At 43.0% G+C, this 25,101-nt stretch overlaps 1 protein-coding gene across 9 annotated transcripts in view; it reads right to left on the bottom strand.

Moving 5' to 3' along the window:
• Positions 1 to 2,149: 2,149 nt before the first annotated feature.
• Positions 2,150 to 25,101, bottom strand: part of DLC1 (DLC1 Rho GTPase activating protein) — a 415,897-nt gene continuing 392,945 nt past the window's right edge. For 7 of the 9 annotated variants that reach the window (XM_028481729.2, XM_028481727.2, XM_028481728.2 and 4 more), the window contains 11 exons: positions 19,271 to 19,334; positions 16,132 to 17,552; positions 15,476 to 15,652; positions 12,868 to 13,027; positions 12,566 to 12,764; positions 10,667 to 10,880; positions 8,995 to 9,109; positions 7,408 to 7,626; positions 6,389 to 6,606; positions 5,484 to 5,657; positions 2,150 to 4,717 (listed from right to left, as the gene is read on the bottom strand). In XM_028481729.2, coding sequence (XP_028337530.1) covers positions 4,597 to 4,717; positions 5,484 to 5,657; positions 6,389 to 6,606; positions 7,408 to 7,626; positions 8,995 to 9,109; positions 10,667 to 10,880; positions 12,566 to 12,764; positions 12,868 to 13,027; positions 15,476 to 15,652; positions 16,132 to 17,552; positions 19,271 to 19,334 — 3,082 coding nt within the window. In that variant the 3' untranslated portion in view covers positions 2,150 to 4,596. Of the gene's footprint in view, positions 4,718 to 5,483; positions 5,658 to 6,388; positions 6,607 to 7,407; positions 7,627 to 8,994; positions 9,110 to 10,666; positions 10,881 to 12,565; positions 12,765 to 12,867; positions 13,028 to 15,475; positions 15,653 to 16,131; positions 17,553 to 18,120; positions 18,350 to 19,270; positions 19,335 to 25,101 lie in introns of those variants that run through there. The other 2 variants (XM_055081334.1, XM_028481732.2) reach the window with 2 other exon arrangements.

Consider the following 25,101-nt stretch of genomic DNA (forward strand, 5'->3'; position numbering starts at 1 on the left):
AGGTTTTTTTGTAATTTGCATTCCTTAGGCAAATGGAATTTAAATTCCTTAGGCAAATTTCATCCTGATGGAACACCAAGATGACATGCGTGCCATGATCTCACTGTTTAAGGATTTCTGCTTTATAATCATTTATGTACGCTTCAACAGGCAGGTGGGGAAGTATTTGGGCTAAATTCCACTTTGCTTTCACGAAGGCTGCTTTACCTTTCACCAGCTCTTGGTTTTCAAAGCACCTTCACAAGTATGTCAGTTGCACTTCATGATATTCTCGTGTGGTGGGCATGATACGAATCGCAGAAAGTCACAGGACGGGGCTTCTGGTCCTGGGCTGCAGATTAAGAAGCCTGTAAGTAGTCATGCCCCTCGTATCCATGAAGCAATGCAAAATCAGAGGGGTTGGGTGGGTTGCAATCTGACCACACGTCAGATCGTTCTGCGCTTGCAGATGGGGAGGAGCAGGTCCTGTGCCTCACGGGGAGGCATCACTGGAGTCTTGGTACACTGCAAATCACGTATTCAATTTGCAAACAGAACTACAAATTCTTTCAACCTGAAACAAAACTTGTGCCTCACCTTTATCTTGACCTACTTAATTTCTCCTTAAGCATCTCAGTAATCGGGTGACAGAATAATTTCTTGGCAACCTTGACTAATGTGGTGATTTTGCTATGGATCTTCCTTTTCCTTGCATTCTTCCCGATTCTGATGCTGATGCGATGTGAGTGAATTGGCCCCGACTATGAGTTTGCCTCCGGATTAGAGAAAGATCAGCAGATGGGAGGTGGTCTGGGGTAGAGGTACTGAGCTGGAATTTCAGCTCCTCTTTCTGGCTCTGGGCACCTTAATCCGTCACTAAGTCATAGCCATAGTCCTTAGAAGGATGATACCTATGTTTGTGGGTTGCGTGTGAGGATTAAGCGTGTGAAAAGTGGACAAAAGTGGCATAAAGACCCATGAGTGTAACTGTAACATCCCACACACCTCTCTACTGCCTTTGTTTCCCCCTGGACGGACACACACACACACACCCCTAACCAGTGGTGTTGGAAAAGCACCAATTTGGATTATCTTCCCTAGTTTTTCCTCAGTTGTTTTTTTTTTTTTTTTTTTTTCGGTACGCGGGCCTCTCACTGCTGTGGCCTCTCCCGTTGCGGAGCACAGGCTCCGGACGCGCAGGCTCAGCGGCCATGGCTCACGGGCCCAGCCGCTCCGCGGCACGTGGGATCCTCCCGGACCGGGGCGCGAACCCGCGTCCCCTGCATCGGCAGGCGGACTCCCAACCACTGCGCCACCAGGGAAGCCCTTTCCTCAGTTTTTACTTTCCCCAAATCTCAGCTGTTTCCCTTTAGCCCTGGGAGGGAAAAAAAAAAAAAAAAAAAACCCTCTTAAGAATCCATTTAATTTTGTTAGAATCTTCCAAGTTATGCCATCTGTAAATTGGTAGGCAGGATGCTATGAGGCGTTATCATTTCTTAGTATCTCTGAGAGCAGATTTTCAGGACTTTGGAATCTTCAGGTCTGAGCTCCGTGTGAGCTAAATATAAATGGGTGTTGGAATAACTGACTAAATGAGGTAAATAGGAAAATGGGTCGTGACAAAAGCAATCTGAATCTATCTGGGTGCCTGTGAGAGCATCTCTTCCATCCTGGTAACCACATGTAGCCTATTAGTAACTCATGACTCCAGAGCTGTGCAAACAGCTGAATTATTAGGTATTTCAGACATTTTGATCTTCCATTTTATATGGCTCTGAGGAAACCAGGACTGGAGGCAGAAGTAAATAAAAAAGGCTTTGGTCTGTGTGTGTCTTTTAAAAAAATTATATCGAGATTGGTTTTTCTCCTTTGCTATGCCCAGAGTGAGCATTTGTCAAAGTCAAATCTAAGATGCATATCACATTGTATCGGAGGAATGAGACTGGTTGAAATTCCAGCACAAAGAACTCTCTAATTTAGAATCCAGAGCATCTCTGTAGAATATCTATGTCATCTTTGCCAGTTTTTGAACTTTAAGATTTCACTAGGTTTAACAAGTTCCAGTCTCTGCCATCTCAAAATGGGCATCGATGAGCCAAAGTGAGGGCTTAAGACAGCATCCTAGATTCTCTTCCTTTTCAAATAACAGACGCTGATTCAATCAATTCCATTTGGCAAATAATAAATTTATTAGGTGCCTACAAGTACAAAACACTGAAAGCTGCTGTAGGGGATTATAAAGACGTGTAGAAGAGCCCTGCTCTCAGAGAGCTTACAACCTAGGCAATCAGTCACAATTAGTAAGTTGTGGCAATATCACTTTAGGTGGCTTAAAGCAGAGTTCTTGAAAATGTTCACATCCTTCACATTCTCCTCTGGTCAAATATGTAAGGAATTCTTTCAACAGGAAAGCCAAACAGTGGGAAAGAGACCTTCTGTGGAATGAATCGGTGACCTTGGCTTTGCTTATGAGCGTCTTTTGGTTGCTGTTGCTTATTCTTGTAACTTTCTCAGTATCGTTTCCTTGAGACCTTTGTTTGGAGAGCATCTCTGTGCTTCCTGAACCTTCACCAGGGTTTCCTGTTTGTTAGTGAGTGGCTCAGTTGCAGTTTGGCCTTGGAATGATTTGCCGTCCAATTTTTCCTGTAGCAAATCTGTATTTTCATTTTAGTTGACGCTAGGATGGTATGCCTTGCCATCTGTGGTTTTACGGGTGGGAGTGAGATGTGATACAGTGGAAAGCAGGCCAGACGTTTCCCTTACTTTAAACATTTAATAGTGCACTTATTGATTATATTCTGTACAGATATAGAGCAAGTTATAAACCTCTTATTTACTTTTTTTCACTTAGACTGTATTCATGTAAAGTGTATTTACATTAGCAAAAAACAAACGAAAAAAAAACAAACCAAAAAAGCCTTGAGGTACAAAATCCAAAAGAATATCTGAGGTATAAATACAAGTATATTTTAAATAATAATCTTTATCATGCTTTATCTATGTTGGAAAGCACAGTGGACAGGTAGGCATACATGTTCCTTAACAGAATGGTATATACAACATATACTCTTACAAATCTCAAAGCCATTAAAGTTGAATATACACGTATATCTTCAAGAGGCACGCTAATATCCAAAATACTCAAATTAAACTCTGATCTGTCCTCTGCCCCCTAATTCTTCAAAGAACCTTTGAAATAACACTGACAATGGTAACTAAATTATAACAAAATAAAAGTCCTTCTTACAACTCTCATTCATACATTATTCACTTTTGATCCATATAAAATAAATTCACTAATACTGTCTTTTGAGCCAACCTTTACCATTACAGTAAAACCTGTATAAAGACCACCCTGCCAAAGCCCTGCACTAGTGTGTTTTTGTTTGTTTTTTACTGTGATTACTACTTTCCATTACTACTAAAATATATTTCCAGGGGCTTCATAAAGGAGAAGAAAAAGAAATGTAGGAAAAACAAAATTAAAAAAAAACCCTATTTGCTGATAAGGACAAATCCCATTAACATATGCAGCTTTCAAAAATGCTGTTAATAACCATAACAACAAGCAACTTTTGTGGTTGGGTTAAATTTACAAGGATTTCCTTGGCACACAGTTTCCTGTGTTCCCACACATAGTGCCTTAAAGAGTTTCTCCTAACACGGAAATGCAAAGAATTTGCGGACACGTAAAAAAGTGTTGATATTTGATTCAGGAGTAGATGTTAAATGAGTGCTCAGTTTTCACATCTCAACGTAAAAACCAAAAAACAGAACTGTGCTTTGGAACTAGCAAGGGGGAATTTCCATCCCTGAATTCACCTGTACTGGATAAAAACAACTTTGCTATCTGCAATCAGGTCTAGAGACAAACTGTGTTTAAAATGGGCTATCCAAGTAAATTTATTACAATCACTTTTAAGGTAAAGAAGAGGTTGGTGGAGAAGGAAAATGTTTACTAACTCAGGAAAAAAAAAAAAAAACCAGACAAGGGTGGGTTGTCTGACACCCCAAAATGAATGGGTTCACTTTCTGGATAATTCCATGGGTAGTCAGATATTCCAGGTTAAACTGAACCTGATGCATCAAGATCCTTCTTGGAGGTGTCTCAGTGTGCCAGACACTGTAGCCCAACTTACACATCTATGCCATTCGACCAGCAACAAACACACATACACACACCCCTCTGTGCAAACCTTTCTTTGCTCTTCTCAGCGAGAAAATATGTCAAAGAGGACCAACTATTCCAGTGGATACACCAGTCCCTCCACACACTGCAAAGAAAATGACATAGGTACACGTACACAGACACCGACGTCGCAAGAGAATGACGTCTCTTCATTATCTTCCCTAATGTATTTATAGTTTGCTTCTCAGAAGCAATTCGAATAGGAATACTTTTTTTTTTTTTTTTGCACAGTCATATATTCCAGTCAAGGTCCATAATACAGACCTTAAACAAATAGAAAGCAGCTTTAAAAATGTATCAAATCACTATAGTCAATTCCCACACTCCAACTTGTAGTTTCATTTCAGGATCAGACACTGAACCCAATCTTCCAAGGACTGGCAAGGGTTCTAGAAACAAAGGCCCAGATAATGGACATGCTTCGGGAATCACCTAGATTTGGTGTCTTTGGTTTCAGTGTTCTGATTACTGAAGGAGTCTCGGATCTTTACGACTTCAGCTGCACACAAATGTCCAAAAGATTTCGTGTACCACTCTGGCATGTGGCCCCTATGACAGACAGAAAAGGAAACGCAAATAAATTATTCAAGTTGGAAAACCCTGAATCAGCTGAAGGGAGTTCTGAATATACTTCTATTTCTTGATCGGCAAAATGTGCAAATAAAGATCCCTCTTATTATTCCAAAGTAATCTGCTGGCACCTCCATTACACTTTTGGAACCAGAAGTTTCGCAAGGAACAACATATTGAGTGCAGATACTGAGTGAAACTGTTCAGGAAAGAAAGCTCTGGCATATAGAACAAAAACAGACCATACAGATACTTGCAGTATGGAGCTGTAAAGGCTTCAAATGAGGATTTATTTAACAGAAGAGCCACTCTGGAAAGTTTTTAGAGGTTTGTTTTTTTCTTGTTGGTACTGCTGCATTTCGTGCATTTTCTGATAAGAATTCGCACTGATCTATGGCACAAAGTATAGGCCTAATTAATTACCAAAAGGGCATGTCACATTATTCAAACCTCTTTGAATATACAATGAGAAACATCTGGTTGCTAATTCAAACTCTCATTTCCTGTGGCTTTAAGTTCATGGCAGAACCACCACATCCACATTGCTTTAGTACCATATTCTCTAAGGGGTGGAAATTAGTAAGTGGTACCCAGAAGACCAAGAAACATGAAGGAGTTACTTTATAAGCACCACTCTTCACAGAGCATCCCAGATGCAAGGATGTATTCATTTAAGACATTTTTTGCATCAGACACGAAGTCTGAATCAAAAAAAAAAAAAAAAAAAACCAGCATCAGAACATACCTTAAGTCAGCTCTGCACATGTAGGTGAGTTTGGATTTCCCTGACCCGCAGGGTTCGATTAGATACCTGGCCAGGAGCACATTGACCCTCACTCCCACCACAGGGGCCCGGTCGTGATCCACGGAGGTGAGTAAAAGGGCACAAGCTCCTTTGGGTAAATTAGTCCTCCATGTTCTGTAGGGACAAAACGAGAGGGGAAAAAAATGGAGTTTCCTGGAAGCCGAGTTTAAAATGGGGCCTCACTCTTAGAGGAGGCAGCTGAAGGGCAGGATGGGGGCCACGCCGTGCATCCATCCTTGTGCAAGGACTCCTGAATGACTAACTTCAACAGAGCCCCTTCTGCAGTGGTATTTAAGCTCACACAGTCAGTTCTTAGAAAGAGAACCAATCTGAAGTGGGTCTGAACACCCTTTTTCTATTTCACAAATGTATCAGAACATGGACATCCAAATGTTAGTCTGTTGGAGAAGTTCTGGACTAATGATGTGACATTTCCTCAAAGATTTTTGGAATTCTTCTTTCAACAATATCTTCAGAGAATTTATGAATCACATATGAATCAGCTTTAACCACAGCTCACTTGGGACCCAAATGTTATTTCCTGGCTTATGCATTCACTAGCTGTTTCTAACGAGAAAATCTATCCTAAAGGGGGCAAAGATAGGCCACCACTGAACACGTTCAATGGAATGTGCCTCTCTTTCTGAGCGCAATTCCAAAAGAGTTCAAACCATTTTCAGGGATGGACACACTGTTGGAATAAATGAGGATATATTTTTCATATGTGGAAGGGTTCAACGCTTTTCTGGAAGCAAACGTTCTATTTTAAATAATGTTAACATCTTATAACATTCAGTGCCACAGAGGCTCATCCTTGCAGCAATAATCAATCTGGAAGCTCTCACCTCAGAACAACGTAGTCCCGAGCAGGATGGGGTGCCATACTGTTTTGGACATACTGGTAAATTTCAGTTTGACTGTCCAGGATCTCAATCACTTTTGAATCCAACAAGTCTACATCCCAGAGGTGCTGCTCTTTAAGTAGGCGCTTTAAGATTTCCTCAGGCGATGCAGGGACTTCAGTGGTTGCCCTCCAAAGCCTTAGAGGTGGTCCTTCACTCACCTGAAAAGAGGATGTACTTTTCAGTGCTGAGACAATTCCCACAAACCTAGACTCTGAAGGCAAACTACTAGCTGGGTACGTGGTCCTAGTGTTTATTTCTGGCTTTAATAGGCTGCTGACGAGAAGTAATTTCAAGACCAGGCCAGAAAGCAAATAGTACTGCTGGCGTCACCTCCGGTAATATCTGTTTTCCTGGGACCCATATCAGGGTCAACATAATAAAACTAAGATTTATCTGCACTCCCAAGCCTGCATGGCCGTCTGACTGCTCTCATTGTTTCTACTCAAGGTGGTAGAGACAAATCAACAGATACCTCCATGCACCTATCATGCAAAGCAATACAGGATGCCTCTGCCCTTAAAGGGCTTTCAAGTTAACCACCCACCCACCCAGCACTCCCTGCTCATTAAAGGGCCAAGAGAAGAGTGACTGAGAACAGAAGAGAGCCCAAGGGGATTCCAATCAAATGACGGAAATATCTAAGCACGTCACAAAATGCCCAAAGGCCAAATACCATGAGTAAAACATTCCAGGGAATTCTACTGTGTTTCTGTGGAACCAAAGGATTTCATTAGATATTTTGATTCCCCTGACACGTGTTCAATGAGTAATATTCCTCACTGAACTGGTTTCCACTCTTACCTGGCAGATATGAATCACCTGGCTGCCTAGCTCTATAAGGAAGGAATGGGTGACAGATCCCCAAGGAGAGCTGTGTTGGCAAAAGGGTATCTCTTCTCTGATGAACCCAAGTCCTAACCACTAGAATTCAAATGGCTGACAACAGGGAGACGACATACCTTCTTATAGGACAGCTCAGCGTGCTCAGATGTAGAGTAGCTGACCCAGCCTTTGAATTTCTCTTTGACCTCTTTAAAGAGGCTGTCCACACAGTCCTGGAGGAAGTGTTGGTAGTTGGCTGACTCATCATTACAAAGGCGTCCTAACGCTTCTAGGGTAAGCGGCTTCAGCTCTTGTTCGGTGTAGGAATTTCGACATCGGCTCATTTCCTCAGGAACCTGGGAGGGACACGAGAGACATAAAGGAGGTTTGTTGCCCATCAGAGGAAGCGGCAAGATCCTCAAGGCAGTGCAAGCAGTCCAGTCCCCCTGCTTCCAACAGATGGAGGAGAGTCCCTGCCGACCTCATGTGCTATCGTGAGGATGCAAGCAGATCACCTTCATAGAGGTACCTAGAAAGCTTATTTTTGTGTGAGGTCCTCTTCTTTAGAAAGTAACAGTAGGAGAGTAAGTGATTAAAATAGGGTGTACACTGACAAAGACAGATTTTTTTTAAACTGAAGTACAGTTAGTTATTTACAATATTACAATAGTTTCAAGTGTACAACATAGTGATCCCAAAACTTTATAGATTATACTCCATTTAAAGTTATTGTAAAATATGGGCTATATTCCCTATGCTGTACAATATATCCTGTCGCTTATTTATTTTATACACAGTAGTTTGTACCTCTTAACCCCCTTGCCCCCCACACTCCTCTTACCTTTCAAGCCACTAGTTTGTTCTCTATTCCTGTGAGGCTGTTTCTGTTTTGTTATATTCATTCTTTGTCTTATGTTTTTAGATTCCACATGTATGCAATAACATACAGTACTTGTTTCCCCCTGCCTGACTTAATTTCACTAAGCATAATACCCTCCAGGTCCATCCCTATTGTTGCAAATGGTAAAATTCAAAATTTCATTCTTTTATTTTAATGGCTGAGTAGTATTTCATTTTATACACACCCCCCCTCCCCACCACATCTTCTTTATCCATTCATCTGTTGATGGACACTTAGGTTGCTTCCACTGGCTATTGTAAATAATTCTATGACCATTGGGGTGCATGTATCTTTTTGAATTCGTGCTTTTGTTTTCTTTGGATATACCCAGGAATGGAATTGCTGGATCCTGAGGTAGTTCTATTTTTAATTTTTTAAGGAATGGCCATACTGTTTTCCATAGCGGCTGCACCTCTGATACAGAATTTATTTCAGATAATTTGTTACTTCTGCTTTCTAAGTAAAGGGGTATGGAGGTAGGCAATTTCATTAACATATGGACTCTAATGAGCTTATACATTATGAAATATATAAATAAGACGTTCTCAGACTACATATATAATCTTCAGCTGTGGAAAAGACTTTTTGGTTAAGATGTGAACAAGTTGGGACTTCCCTGGCAGTCCAGTGGTTAAGACTCCGCTCTCTCAACGCAGGTGGCACAGGTTCAGTCCCTGGTTGGGGAACTAAGATTCCGCATGCCGCACAGTGCGGCCAAAAAAAAAAAAAACAAAAAAAAAAACATGTGAACAAGTATGGTGCCCAAGATTTTGTCCTCATTTACATCATCCTTGACAAATAACAAAAGTTTCCATCTCCTTACCTGGAAAAGCTTCTTGCACTCAGCAATCATATGGGCTAGCCCTTGAGTGGCAGCAAGATTTTCATTCAAATCTTTCTGATCTGGTTTGCCCAAGCTTTGTTTTCTTTGCATTACCCTAGAGAGAGAAATAAGGGAAGGGAAAGATTCAAATATTTATATATTTTTAATCAATGTGTTATTTGAGGAAACCTAAAGGAGAGAAAAAGACTTTCACTGGAGGCTATTTGCCATTAAGTGGTTAAGGAGAGCTTTACTTTGGTCACTAGAATTTCTCAGTTGTATCAACGATGCACAGCAAACATGGAAGAGACTGCCTCCGATGAAATCTAGGTGATTTAAAACCATCACGTTAAATAGGTTCCTATTGAAACAGGGCAGCTTGTAAGGTCTATATCGTGTGGGGTGGCAGGAAGGAAAGGCAGCTTTGAGGTGTATGTGGATGGGAGGCACTTGTCAAGGGGTTAAACAGGATCATTCTTTCTAGTGTAAATAAACAGGAGCCCCTCCTGTCAGTGAGAGAAAAGTCTATTGTTTCCTAGAGCTCTTGTCTTAATCTTATCTTGATCTCTCTCTTCTGCTCACCTCTAGCTCTCTATCCCATTAAACACAGAACTAGTTAATTAAGCATTGTATGGCTTTCAGAAGCAAAGCTAACTTCACTAGCACAACCAGGCCTCATGCCTACAGCTGAGAAATATTTGTCAAGTTCCTTTACAGCTGAGGAAAAGGATCAGCAGGATGAATTTAGTAGAAAGGGGTTAGTGACACTTCACCATGAGGCCTTTATACAAAATATTCATATAAGTAAGATGATCCAGTTGGTTCTGCCACTTTTTTCCTATCAGCATAGGCAAGTTATTCAATACTTACTTAAGTGACCTGCCCTGCAGTCTTGCCTCAAGTGTAAAATAGATACTAACAGGAGCTTCACCTCCTACGATTGTTATGAGGATTAAAGAAGATAATCAATGTCCAGGGTGTAGCCCCATGCTGGGTACAGAATAAGTGCTGAGCAAAAGAGCCTTTGTTATGTTCCAGATTCCTCGACTTCCACAGTCACTTCGATCTTGTCTACATCTAAGGAGAAACTCTGCAACAATTGGCTCAGCTGAGTTTTAACTTTGAGGCTCAACGTCATCCTTAGTCATTTCAGATCCAGCTCCTTTCAACTTCCCACACAAGGCCGGCAGCTTGGTTCTACCGAAGAAGCCAAGGCGGCTTGGTTTTATTTATGCAGAAGCCAAGGCAGCAGGGCTCTCGTCCCCCATCCAGGTTTTGAGGTCTGTAAACTCTCTTGTCTGTTTGCCGGCAGAAAGTATGATGACAATGTTACAGAGAGCGCTGGGGGGACGATCGGGGAAACACCTGCCACGGCAAAGCAGTAATGCACATCTCTCTCAAAACCTGGCTGAAACTAGATTGTCTAGGAAGTCACACCCCCAGGGCTGAGAAGAAAGAATGGAAGCAGCACAAGGGAGGAACGTGGGCTGTGAAGGCAGGAGGTCAAACTCCTTTTTGCTGGATTCAGGTATGAATCCAACAAAAACACAGGGACGGCCGTACAAGGAAAGGGAGGCTGCTTCTGTCTAAAGAACGGAGCATGCGCGTGCGTGTCTCACCATTACGCGTGCGCGTCTCACCATCACGCGTGCGCGGCTCGCTGGACCCGTACCTCGGAGAGGAATTCTCTCTCTTGAGGGTGTTGAGGTGGAAGAGGGAAGGCGCCAAGCACACGGCCAAGTTGGTGGGAGTCATCTGGTTCTCCTTCACAGCTGCTGTGACATCGCTCAGGAAGTAGAGGAGCGTCTGCAGGACCTCCCGGTTCTCGTCAGGCAGGAGCATGATGGCGGCCTTGATCGCCTGGAGGCGCTGGTCCTTGGGCACATCTGCACGACACCAGCATTTACCCCATCAACCCAGTGACTTTCCATGTACGTTCGCAAGGAAACGTCCCAAAGCCAATAGCGGCATCGAAGACCTCAGCCCAGCACTGAACAAGCACTTGCAAAAAGTGTACTTGAGGTTAATACGGAAGAAATTAGGGATGGCCACCAGCGTCACTACCCTCAAGTACTTCCTGCCTGTGGAGGAGGTAACAATTTTTAAAAACCCGCAACGCCAGTATACTCCCGAATCCACCTCAGAGCACAGCTCCAGATGGTGCCTGCTCTTTTCTTTTACTTTACAGAACGGTTCTTTCTTTTCTATGTGCTTTTTTGAAACTCCTAGTTTACCATTCTTAATTACTGAACATTATAGGCTATACTTTAGTTTCAACGAGAAATCTTATCAAAGACATACAAGAGGATGAGAACCGAGATTTCTTCACCTTGACTACAAAATGTTCAGCATCTCAGCGGACTCTCCTAATTTCAACTGATCTGCTCATTCTTTAAATGGGGAAAGGAAGCTGTTAAAATAGTCCATTTAAACAACAGATATGTTTAACTAGTAATTTCTTTAAGTTTTAGAGAAAGCCCTACTGAGAGGCTACTATAAAAATACACGCTTGAGAAATAAACCCATAAAAAATATACAATATAAATAATACAGCAATATAATGTAATGTGTTATAACATTATATAATATATATGTATTATAATACAATTATAATGTATTATATATAAATAAATAAAATAATACACGTAGAAAATGGGGAACACAACTTTCATGTCTCCTTTACTAGGCAAATTTTTCTTTTAAAAGGCGTGTGGTGGAAAACTGAAGTCACTCAAATGCAGCTCCATAGGACAAACTGATTAAACAGCTCCATGGTTACCATACATAACAAATACCTTGGTGGGGGAAATGTGACCTGTGTTTTCATAAAATCTGAAAGGACGAAGCAAATAATGAAATAATCCAGACCAACTCCATTTCTCATAAAATAAAGTCCCACGTGCCAGTTCTAAAGACAATTCAAGCACTGAGAGAAGCTGCTTTTAAATTACATTGCTGTAATACCACACTGAGCCAAGAAAAACACAAGGCTGTAAAAGCTATAATCCTGATCTTGATCATTAATTCAGACCACTGTTTGCTTTAAGCTTTACTTAAAAGTGAGATGGGCATGGGTATTGTTTTCCCAAGTATTTCTGGTAGAAGCTGAGATGAACAGCAGAAGAAGATTATTTGTTCGTTTTACCGCAAGATAAAACACACAGACACCTGTGAAACTTTAAACACAACAGGCCCTGCTAGAGAAATGTGAAGTAACTGAAATGCCTACAGACAAGGCAGAGAGAGAGATCTCGGGATCTGCTCTTTTAAGTATCTTAGATAACACTGTTCTGGAAACGAATGAAAAAAACGAGCTCCTGGATCAGAATGTAAAAATGCACAGTTGCTTCGGTAATTAGAGAATGATGACGAGGGAAACTTATTTTTGCATTATTCAACAGGTATACAGAAACCTGTTCCACAAACAAGAAGGCAAGGAAGAAAGAAATCGATGACGTATTTCTAAGAGATCATCATGTGGGTCCAAGAGAATGACATCAAAGGAGCTACAGGTTTCAGCTGACCCCACTTTCCCCCCCTGCCAACAATGTCAAGATCAAAGAACACTTACATTGGTAGATCTGCAGAAAGGTTTCCGAGAGTTTGTTCGTCATTAGTGGCTCAGGAAGATCTCGAAAATACTGCTTCAACATGTCTGCCACATCATAAGCAGACTGCCCCTCATAGTTGACACAATCTATGGCGCTTTCATTCATCTGGCGCAGAGCCTGAATCCGGGATTTGACACCCGATTTTCTGAAGAGTCCAACCTATTGGAAAAAAAAACATTAAGCGTTTTTTCACTGCAAAACTAGAAGATGCATGCATCTGGACTCCCGTGATTAAGCGGGACCTGCAGGCAGCGGCTCTCACCTGATCCAGACAATGGTTGCGGAGGTAGCGCATGGCCTGCTGAATGCTCTGGGGGAGGGGCTGTCCTGTGCGCTGCACGTTGACCGTCAGAGGGACCCCGAATACGTGCCGGTCCTTGTAGTCTGGAACCTTGATCCTTTTCATGAACTTGGGCACAGCCCTATTGAAAAAATATTGGGGGTTGGAGGGATATGTTTACTTGTCTGTCTATGTTTTTGTCCATCTGTGCAGTTAAACCCTGTGGGCTCTAGATCTGTGCTAATGAGGTAGCTATTTAAATTAAACAGAACTACAAATTCAGTTCCTCAGTTGTATCAGCCACACGTTAAGCACTCACTAGCCATTTGTGGCCGGTCGTTACCATACTGGACTGTGCAAATATAGAACATTTCTACCACCACAGAGAGTTCCATTGGACAGTAATGTTCTACATCCTCTAAGGGTTGGGGCTGTGAGGCCCAGTAACAGCTCCTCAGTTGGGGATTCTCCTTCCACTGGTAACTCTGAGAACTGGGTCTGTGTTCCTAAGGGAGGTGATGGGCTTCCTTACAAAACGGCGGCACAGGAAGGAACAGAAGGAGATAAGAACAGTCAAGACCCTAAGCAGGAGCTTCAGGACAGAGTTGAAAAACAAGTTCCTATTTGTCCTGAAAATGGACAAGAATCATTTCTAGGTTCTTCATGAGATCCAAAGTATTTAGGGTAAAAAAAAGATCAGGACGAGAAAACAGCAGATGCATGATGTTGGTCTGACATAATGAGAACCAACTCCAGAGCTCAACAGTGGGGGCCAAGCTAATGACCCGAAGTCAAAATAAATTCTCCTGCTGATGACCCCAGAGAATATAACATCTTTAGCTTTCTAAAGGAAGACGGAGAAGAACAATGAGGGTTTTGTGAGCCTACGCCAGGCTCCCTGGAGTCCTGACACCAGGTCCAGCCGGAGCAGTATATGCAGCAGCAGGAAACCAGTGTCCTGCATTTAATGCTGCCAAGCAGAAATTTCAGCTCTACAAATGACCTCTCTAAATGGGACAAGAAAGGGCAAGGCCGAACAGGAAAAGAACTTTGTGTAGAATTTCTCCTCACTCCGTGGATCCCACAATGCGAGGCTTTAACGTTTGGTTTGGACTCACTGGAAAAACTGACCAGAACCCAGGAGGTATTATGGACTTTCAGATTCTTGAGGGTTCGGTGGTGCTGGTGGGGGCAACCCCGAAATGAGAAGGTAAAGTATGCAGTTTTAAGTAGCCAGCCAGGAAACCCTGGCTCGAAGCAGAGGAACACGGCGCAAGGCAGACTGCCTTGACTTTAGAGTGCTTACCCCACAGCCACGGCGTGTTACTGTTTATAGCTCTAGGAAAGGTAAAACTGAAGCACACAGCCAAATTTGTGTTTCCATACAGTTAAGTATATGGTATCACGGCTATAAGTGTGCATAATACTCGCTTTGTCGGGGGAGAAAAGCCCAGCGGCGGAATGTGCAAGGAACACATTACGATCTCCACCGAGAATCTGAAGCATGTGGGGATAAACCAGTCAATACTTATTTCTGTCATTCAGAACAAACAACTTCTGTATTTAGCAGGGCTCACATAATAACAGCCTTTGAACAGGAGATGCTTTGATGCCGAAGTTAACCTCACTATGAGTCCCAAGGAGGGGAGGAGCTGGAGAGAGAAGGGTTACATTGCTCCGCTGACTCTCTGGTTTGCTACCGAGCGCTACTCATGAATTGGGCCACTTCTCCATTTTTGTAAAGAGCGGTAGTTGTGCAACTGGATAATGCACACTTAGACTGGCGAAAAGACTTAAGGATACCCAGCTGACACTGCAAAATGCGCTGGGATGTCAATGTAGAGACATTCCTCTGCTTTGCACTCAGTAGAAAAATTAAAATATGCACATAATGGGTCCTATCCATGACCCGTCCAGCCCGACAGTCTACATCTCACACTATACACACCAAGGGCCATACTTTTGAAAGTAGGGACGGCTCAATAAATTTTATCTTCGTATATTATTTTCGTCTATGGTATCTTAGAGTGGTGAATTCCTTAAAATGATTATCCACTGCTTAAGAGTCTGTTGGAAAAAACAAAACTAAACTCTTTAGCTCAGGTAGATTTTCGTGATGCTGCAAATACATCAAAAATGATTTCTAAAAATGTGCACAAAGAGGGGTACAAAATCAGGTACTGTACATGAAGCATTTCAAAGTTGGTCTCATAACACCTTATGATCTAAACAGTTTTCTTCCCTTCCTTCCAAATTATGATCTGATCCTGTACGTGTGTTTCCCTGTGGTGGGCTATTCCCACCACTGGGAAGGAAGCGGCTGGACAATGAGATGGAAGAGTAGAGCATTCTCGTCCCATCAACTGGAGATTTGTTACTCAGAGCACTGAAAACTCAACCAACCCTGATGGAAATTCCCTAAAGCTATATTGGCTTAAGCAGTGTCCAGTGTAGCCTCAAGAATGCAGAAACTGACTGCATTAGGATGATAGCTAAAGATACAGGATCCAACTGTCATATCCTCAGTGTTGGGACAGCATTGGTTGAGAACATTTTCAAATGCAGTTCACTGGACAGTTTAAACCCTTACCAGCTAAAACCATGCTTATTAGAAGGCGTGTATTTCTCCAGCAGGGCGGTTAACTTCAGGAGGGAGTATTTCTGCAGCAGGTTCATCTGGGCCACAGACTGGCAGTTAATCTGCAGCGCTACAGAGTTTAAGCTCGGCCGATGAGAGCTCTGGAAACTGTGCCATCTCAGCCTGTGCCTGCGAGAGAAGGCGGGGAATGTGAGTGAGTACGAAAGCTTTTAATGGGGCGACGCAGAGTCAGCAGTGGGCCGCTCACTGGCCTCTTATCTTAGGAACTGAGAAGACTCAACTTCCATTCCGGTCTCTTTTTTCCCCCCCTGTGGTAAAATATATATAACATAAAATTTACTGTCAGCCACTTTTGGTGCACAGTTAAGTCCATTAAGTATTAAGTACATCCACAGTGTTGTGCAACCATCCGTACCATCCATCCACAGAACTTACTTCTTTCATCTTCCCAAACTGAAGCTCTGGTACCCACTGAACAGTGTTCACTCTTTTAGGGTGGTAGGATTTCCCCGTCTGTCACTTTCCTTAGCAACTTTCATGGCTACAAACGCCGGACTTATTCCCATCTCCCTACGCAAGAAGCAGAAGCAGCCTCCTTGTGACCCCTCCTCCTCAAGCTGGATGGAGAAGGGAAGAAAAGCTCTTACCTGCTGGACCTAGTCAGGGAGGCCCCGACCCCGGAATCCCTCCTTTCCGGGATGTCTGGGGGCTCCTCGGGTTCGTTCAGTGAGTTGCCCGTGCTGTCCAGGTCGCTGGGGGTGGCTCGGTCATTATCCACGTCCAGGTGTATCTGCTTGGGAGAGGACGGGCATGGAGAGACCGAGTCCAGGGCCGAGTCTGAGTCTCCCTCGTCTGAAAATTTCTCCGACCACTGGTTGACTATCCTCTGCATCCCCTTCACGTGGTAGAGGATGTCGTCCAGCTCGGGGAAGATGTCCTCGTTCTCCAGGTCGGCCAGGTCACCGGAACTGGAATAGAGGATGGAGCCGGGCACGTTGTCATAGATACTCAGGCGGCTGGTCATGGAGCTCGAGGAATTGCGTCTCTTAAGTTCCTTGGGGCTGTCGCTGCTGTTTTCCCTCCTCAGGCTGATATGGCCAGGGCCGTGGAAGCTTCCAGTCCTCCAGTTCACAGAGCTGTTATTCCCCGGGGGAGAGAAATTGCCGTTGGAGAGGGCTTTGGGGAAAGTGCCAGGCTTGTGATCCTCTGGGATGTAGAACACCGCGTCCTCCGGGTAGCTCTCGCAGTTTTTAAAGTTCTGCTCCATAACGTTGTTGAATGTGGACTGACTGAACGGATCGAAGCCCTCTAGGTACATGCCTCCCCGCTTGTTGCAGGCACTGAGGCTCCGGGTCCTGGTGACGGGGCTGGGCGTGCTGACGTTGCTGCTGGTCTCGGACTGGCTGCTGCTGCTCGTCTGCGTGGAGTTGGAGACGCTCCTCTTCCGCACCACGGGGACGTTGATGCGGTTGCCGTTGAGGGCGGAGATCTCCACGCAGTTCAGCTGCTTGAGCTTCTCCTCGTCCACCCCCTCCTGCAGGATGGGCCCGCTGATGATCAGCCCCAGCTTGGACGGCCCCTTGTGCTTGCTGTGGTGGGAGCCCTTGAGCTTCAGGCTCTCCATGCGTTTCAGCAGGCTGTGCGTCTTGGACTTGGTGTTCTTCTCGTGGCCTTTCACGCTGAAGCTGAAGCTGGACAGTTCCTTGGGAGAGGGCAGGCTGCAGAAAGAGTCATCGGTGCCCACGAAGGTGCCGGAGGAGCAGACGCTGGTGACGGAGTTAGTCCGGGCCGTCGCCGCGCCCCTGAGGTGGGTCGCTTGCGTGGCGAGGCTGCTGGTACTGCTGAGGCTGCGGACAGAAGCCACCTCCTGGCGCTCGCTGACGTCCGTCAGCACGCTTTCACGGCTGGGGGCGTTCTTCAGGTGGGGATCGTCTGGGGACCCAGGGACGGGGTCCTGCTTTGGAGAAAAGACATCGAACTCTTCAAGCCGGGACCACCTCTTGCTGTCCCTCTGGAAAGTCCATTTGGCACTGATTGCACAAGGCTCATCCTCGTCCGAATCCTCGCTCTGCGGAGACAGAATGGAACCGCTCATCCCCTGGGACTGGCAGGCCGCAGGGGGCAGTATGTGCGCCGAGGGCCAGGGGCCAGGAGACTGATCAAAATGCCAGCCGTGTCACTTCCCCCGCTGCATCTTTATTTTATTATTTAAAAAAAAATAACCAAGATGTATGTAAAGAATTTAACAGGAAAAAGCGTGACCATGTGTTTCAAGCTAAATAGGAGTGATTTAATGGAAACACTGGGATCTACAGGCTGCTCTTTAATTGCTCACAGAGGAAACCTCTGAGATCTGTCAAAATTCCAGGCATGTAAAATATTTTGAACTGGAGTTAGCAATGGGTAGGACTCCCTCTGGTCTGCCTTTAATTTTGCTGTCTGTCGACAGTATGTGTTTATATTCCCTTTTGCAATTAAAATGGTGGTTTTCAAACACTTTAAGAAGAGGGGTAACCGAAATCTCCAGCTACCCTAAAAGTACACAAGATCTCCTCTAACAGATTAACGGAGACACAGAGCAAGGTGAGCCATTCCCATCTCTTCAGTGGGTCAGTGGGTACTTCTCAGCCTCTTACCTGTTCCTTTTCGTTCCCTCCCCCACGAACACGGGAACCAGAGTTAATGCCACAAGCGTCCTGTGACATTTCAACCTCAGACACGCTCCAGTCTTTTAACAAGGCTTCACAAATACCCGGTCCTGACAGCACGTAACATTCACAAACACGAAGTAACATCTCCGCTGATGATGCCTGATTTACTGGTGGGACTCGGGGTCATCGTGTGACAGACTACTGCATCAAAGCCCTTGAGGCGGGATATATCAAAAGGCACAGTTCAGTGTGATGCATGTCCTTCCCACTGGTGTGGAGACTCTCCTGTGACCAGAGTTTCCCAGGACAGTGAGTGGAGAGCATTAAACGCTGACTTGCAGGCTCCTCTCCACAGCTCAGCGGGTGTGAGGTTCCAGCTCATTTGTTTAAAAGGTTTAACTCCCCCAAGAAGGCAACTTGCTGTAGGTTAGGTAATTAAAATGGGTACTCTGAACAATCAGAAATATGTTCTTTGACCAAACTTACTCCTGTTTACTCTAATTTGTGACACTCACTCCCACTACTACACCCAACTCTTCTCCTAAGATCTCGTAAGACATCCTCACATTTCATACGCAGAAGAAAATACCATCTGAATCAGTTATGTGCCAGCATTTCACTAGAATGTGTGGGATTTCCTGCCCTCCCTCTTCCTCCTCTAATTCCTTTTCTCCCTCCAAATCTCTGTTATTCTTCTATATCCTACCAGCCAGCCTTCACTGCCATCCCTACAGCTTCATAACACAGTTACTGTTACATATGGGAAGACAGAGTTCCCAAGAACTTCAGCTTTAATTGCTGTAAGGAGGCAATGCAAAGTCCACCGGAATTCCTTAAGCCTCATCCCTTTAATATGTCATAGGCATTGAGCTAATGAGGCAAAAATCACAGATGATCTTTTCAGATCAAAAACAGCAGGCAAGACACAATTTATTGGCTGGCTGCAGCTCTTGGTTTCAACTACATGAGGCCACACAGCTTTTGGGAAACCTGACTGGATCATAACATTCAAAATGTCGGTATTTTTGGACCACGGAAGTAAGAGTTTGAGAGACAAAATCTATCACAAAATTCATAACCCAGTTTTTGCTCTGCCCCCTTTCCTCCCACCATGCTATACATTTTATATACTCACTCTCTTCCGATGAGGACTAATTTCCAGCTTCATCACCGCGCATTTGTTTAAAGTATTCAGACGCCTACAGAGCAAAGAAATAACATTAGCAGAGACAGGAAACCACTGATGGGTGGATAAATATTTTTTCCAAACAGCTGACGTGTTTAATCGAGTTTCTTTGAATCCATTAATATCTATAATATAGAAGAGTACTTGAAACTTCTTTAAAAAGTGAATAGTTTAAAAATATTTGTTTCACAAGTTTTCTCCTTTAAATTTAATATTACTATTTTATAGTAAAATGGCACACTGTGGTGGTTCTGTCCGGTGCCTCTTATTCCTCACAGAACAAACAACCCTCAATGAGGACAGTTATTCTTTCAACAACCCCTAGGTTGAGTCATTAGGTATCTCCAAGCAGTGCCAAGAAATAAAAGGCAGTGATGTCTTCTTTCACAGAAATAGAAACATGAACAAGGAACCAAGTAGAGTTGTTGGTAAATAAAGTGTATTCTATCTCAAATCAAAATTCAAATATAAAAATAATCTCTGACAAATAATAACCTTAGACAGCCTGTTAAAAAATGCAGTAAGTTCTGTATGGAAATTTGAGCCCTCTTTAACACCCAATTCTTTTTTACAACTTCCCGTACAGGACAGGCTAATGCGTGGTATAGTCTCAGCAACAGCACAAATGACTAATTTAAAAATCTGTATACTTCAGCTTCAAGGGTCAACATCTTGAAGAGTTCAAACATAAGCACTTGAATCAGATTCTTCTTTGGAACAGGAGTCACATTTTTACTCTGAATATTTTTTACCCCTGCCAAAGAGTAATAATTTAAAATTAGGAAAGTAATTTAGCTTCACTGAAAATGAAGTACTTAAACAAAACCAAACCAAACCCACCTCACTGGTAAGTAATGAAATGGCTGCAAAAAAGAAGCCCTTTACATATGCAGGAATATATGGCACGTAAAAGTCTGAGGGACAGCTTTTCAAACCCCAATTCTTTCTAACATCTTCCAGATGATCATCACTTAGTCTTCCTCAAATGGACCTTTAACCTATCTGCTGTCTGGTACCATCAGTTTTCCAATATTTCCTAAGATTGCAATTCTACCAATTCCACAGGACAAGCGCATTTAATTCACACAAACTCAAACTGACCATGAGCCCTCTTCAAGGCTCTATCTTTCTGATCCTGTTCTTGCAGCCTGTCTAACAACTTGGATGCAGGAGGGTAGAAAGTATTTTTGCCTGCTGATAAGACTGCCTTTGATTTCACAGATTATGTGGTAGCCTGCTTATAGGATAAACAAAGATAACCCAGAGCACCTATGTTCAGGAAAATTCTCTCTCATGACGGAAAGGGAAAGAAAACAAATAACTAAAAAAAAATCCACAGACATTAAAACAAGTGGATATAAAGTCCCTCTCTAAGGGGCATCCATTACTTAAATGACTTCTACCCGCAGTGTTTTAGTTCTCAAATGTTTTTAAGATTTAAAAAATCGGGAGGGTCACAGCTAGTCTTAGGTCTGGGTTTCATTAATCAAACCTGTAATCAAATACCCACTTGACATCATTTGGGCTGTAATGGCTGAGGGGTGTTTATAACGCAGTTTACTAGGCGTGGATGCCTGTAGGGGTGGGGGAGGGACCTGCTTCACAAGCTCCAGATTTGAGTCAAACGGAAAGGGCCAAGGAGGTCATTTTTGTAAAGGTCAGTGTTACCTTTTTCCATCCGTAGCACCAAGCTAATGGCGCTTCGAAACTGAAGCCCAGAATTTATTCCCCGAGGTCTCCGTGGGATTCATTTGACCCCTAGGAGCCTCCAAAGTGGTGGGATGTTACTGATTTAGAGACGTTACGAACACAGTAGTTCTGGCTTGTCGAGTCGGGGCTGCGTTCTAGGTCAGGCATTGTGCCTGGAGCCTCATGTGTGTTATTTCGTCTTGATCCTCACAACCACCCTATGGTAGAGATATTACTATTTATCTTCATTTTATAGATGAGGAAATGGGGGCTTGGAGTGGACACAAACCTCGTCCAAGGCCACACGACTAAAACATGGTGGCTCTGGCCCTCAAAAACAATATCTTCTGCATTCCTTTCTAAAATAAGTGTTAATCATGATAATACACGGCAGCAGCTTCTATCCTAAGTAAGGCTCCCTCCAGTGAGTGGCGGAACACTGGGATCTCCCGCTGTCTGTCCAGAAGCCCTGGCCTTTCCCACCCCACAGGGCCCTCACTGGCTCAGCTCCTCAGGAATGTGTCAGTCTTATCTGCTGGGCAACTTGTACTCTGCTCTGAGGGGGGAGGGAGCACAGGGTGAGCCATCAAAGGTTCAAGAGCTTTGGTGCAGGGAGCCGCAAGCGCCCTGATAAAAGCATGGCAGGCAGGGATCTGGGCCTCAAGTATTCCAAGTGAAAACAGGGAAAGCAGAAGAGAAGTGAGAAAGGAAAAAGGAATGATTTCCCAAGTAGACCTGACAAATAAAAATTGTTCCAATCCTTAAAGACATTTTCTTGGAATTAATGCAATTGCTTTTCTTTTAATAGGACCAAAATAGTAACATAGTTGAAACCGACCATGTGGCCAGCTGCTTCACAGAGCTTAGGCACTTCAAGGGCTGTTTTACAATAAAGTGCAGACTGGAGATGATACTACGGATATCTATTTGTCATTACATGATTATCACCTTATTTGCATAATTCTTTGCTGTACTCATAGGAGTCAGTTGTAATCCCAAAGGAAGCTAGCGAGATGGGATATTTTTCAGAAGCTATAAAGAGAAAGAACATTTCATAAAAGGTATTGTAAGAGTAGGTCACAGTTTGCATTATCACCTGTATACGCTTCAAGACAAGCAAATTACTCCCCTCCAGTATTAATACTGAAAGTGATACTCTCAGAATCTGGGCCTTATCATCAGGGTTGGATTATACAGCAAAGCTAGCAAGACTGGGACAAAAGCCAGTCTCTCCAAGGAAACAAGTACGTTTACCCCTTACAAGTGTGTGTGTAAGAATGTTGGTTAGCAATCTAAATCCAAAAAATCTAGTAGTTGCATACTTACAACTTTTGGTCATTACAAACTATTGAAGACAGTATCATTATCATTCTCAAGAAAACATTAAGCTACAAGTTTGCTGCTCTAAGTAGACTATTTTAAGAGATCAGCTCCTACCAGATTTTTGACCAAAGGAGCTTTAAGATCTGCAAAAGTTATAAGTACATGAATGTTTATAATAATCATTAAGCAGAACATGGGAGTATATACTAGTGTGTACATGGGAGTACTTCATCCGTGTGTGTGCTGGGGTAGGGGAGTGGCAGGAAAGAGAAACCACGTAAGAATTATTTCATTCAAAACAAATCTAAAGAAGTTTTACTTAAAGTAAAAATATTAAATATTTAATAATATTTTATTAAGGTAAAACTTTTCAGCTGCGTTTTTGTAACTATATTACCGTATATATTTGAAATCAACTGCTCAAAATATTTCAACAAGGCAAAAGATGGAAGTCTACAAAAAAGTCCGTCTGTCTAGAAAAAAACTTGACAAATGACAAGGAAAAATTTCAAACAACACTGTAGATTCAAGATTTGCTGGCCCTTTGAATTTCATGGGCTGAGAGAGTACATGGAAGGGGCCAGTCTAGCAGATGAGATGAACATCACATCATCAGTTAAACAAGTATCCTCAACTACTCTGCTGACAGCTCAGGACCTGTAGTGCATTTTCAAGGAAGATGACTGTCCCCACCTTTTTCTTCAGAACATTTGTTTAGCCCTCTTGAAGGAAAATCATTTGCCGTGAGAAGTCTATTTATGCGAACACGTGGACAAGAGACCTTGGGTTTTCCATTACAAACAAGCTGATGACTGTTCCTGTGAATTCTGAGCCCAACCTCAAGCCTTTCTCCACATACTCAACTCTGGGTGTCGGTTTTAGGCCTAATAATTTTTAAAGCACTTGACATCCATCACTGCATTTCCTTCTTACACTTAACCTATGAGATATTATTCTACACATAAGAGAAACTGAAGCCCAATCAGAATACATTTGCAGAATCCAAAGAGATCAAGGTCTAGTTGTTTTCAGGCTTTTCTTTTCGCCAAAGATCTAAGAGTATAGATTTACTCCTTTTAAAGGGAGGCAGCTTCTCCGATGGCACTAAGAGCCAGTGTAGCCAGTGTAAATCACAAAGTACGGAGGATGCCCTTATCCCCAGAACAGGGTAACTACGTTTCAAACTGATATTTAAAAAAAAAAATAAGAAATTCAAGAATCGAATCACGATCCTTTGGGCTGCAATGCTGCAGTGATATTTTTATGACCCAGGAATTCCTAAGCTGTTGCTGCTGTTCAGAGGGCACGCTCACTAAGTAGCTTGAAATGTGTGAAATGGATGATCTGATGCAGTAACCTAGTAAATATTTCCTAGGTTACATCTTAGGAGTGACGTCATCTCTATGCATTATCACCAATGATGAACTGAAAAGAAATTAATTCTGCTCCACAGCTAAGCGTTCAAACATTTCAAAAATGTCTGGAGTAGTTTATATTCCAGATGCAGACTCTCTCCCTCCTAAACTGTGTTGGTGAAATATTTTCATTCCAGATGACATAACTATGATATTACACTCTAGGGAGCGGGGTGGGGAGTTGGAATTAAGTTTCTTCCAGAAAAAGCGTACATACCCTGGACATTTCTAAGCAACCATTCCATTGGATTTGAAAAGTGACAGCATTTCTGTGGTTAATGTGACATTTTTTCCTTTCTTAAGCCAGGAGAACTAGTCTATTACTCCATTCTAAACATCCTACCTATCTTCCCGTAAAACCCCTGCTTAACTTAAATGCTTCAAAAAACACTGTATTACATAAGAGAGGCAAAAATAGTACTTTCACAAAGCTACAACTGCTTTCTTTGCCTATAAAGGGGAAATAAATCCTGGGTGCCATTCAACCTTAATGATGTTTTTCCAAGTTAAAATTAATGTTGAAATTAAAAGAAAATTGTTTTAATTTTACGATCAAATCAACTAGTGAATTTTGTCCGTGTATAATTTTTTTTCTCCAGAGTTCAGCTTTGATGGCTTATAGGTTTTGAGAAAAATTCAAAGGACGATTAACTTAAAATGAATAATATGTCATGAAGAGTCAGAGAGGAGTACCAGTGTCCCGTCATTTTCTGCCACGTGTTTTATTACTTCCATTTCGTTAAACCGTGCAAGCCGCTCCTCAGCCTGAAGATCCACCAGCACCACGAACATGGGTTTCTGACAGCTCTGTTCACATTTCCCATCAGTGCTCCTTTGCTGCCTGTCTACTTTCTGTTAAAGGCTGTGCTGAGTTACTTTACAGCCTTAGTTAACCCTATCGTTAGGACAGTGTACCTGGGGAAGCTGAAGAGTTGCGGAAATGCTTTCCTGGAATTCAAGCAACGGCCCTCCTGCCTCCAGTCTGTCACAGCCCCTACTTCCATCTGTCCCTCTGAGCGTCATTTCCATTCAATACAACAGCGGCTCTGACTCGGCGAGGGTACCTGGCTGGGACTGCACAGTCAACTACACTGCCTGAACCCCCCTATTCCAAGTTTCCAAACTGCCTGGACATTATCTGCTCCAGCAGTCGTATGAGCACATCCCAGGACGGTGCTATTTGAATGGCAATACTAAATGACAGGAAGTTACTTATTCTAATCAAAAGGCCTATGATTTATAATGAAGTAAATCACTATACCCATTTACGGATCAAAACCCTGACATATTTAGAACAAAAGCAATCTCATCAGTGATAAGTACTATGTTCTTTAAAAAGAAGAAAAGAGAAAG

This window comes from Physeter macrocephalus, chromosome 20 (genome assembly GCF_002837175.3).
Source record: "Physeter macrocephalus isolate SW-GA chromosome 20, ASM283717v5, whole genome shotgun sequence".
Taxonomy (NCBI): Eukaryota; Metazoa; Chordata; class Mammalia; order Artiodactyla; family Physeteridae; genus Physeter; species Physeter macrocephalus.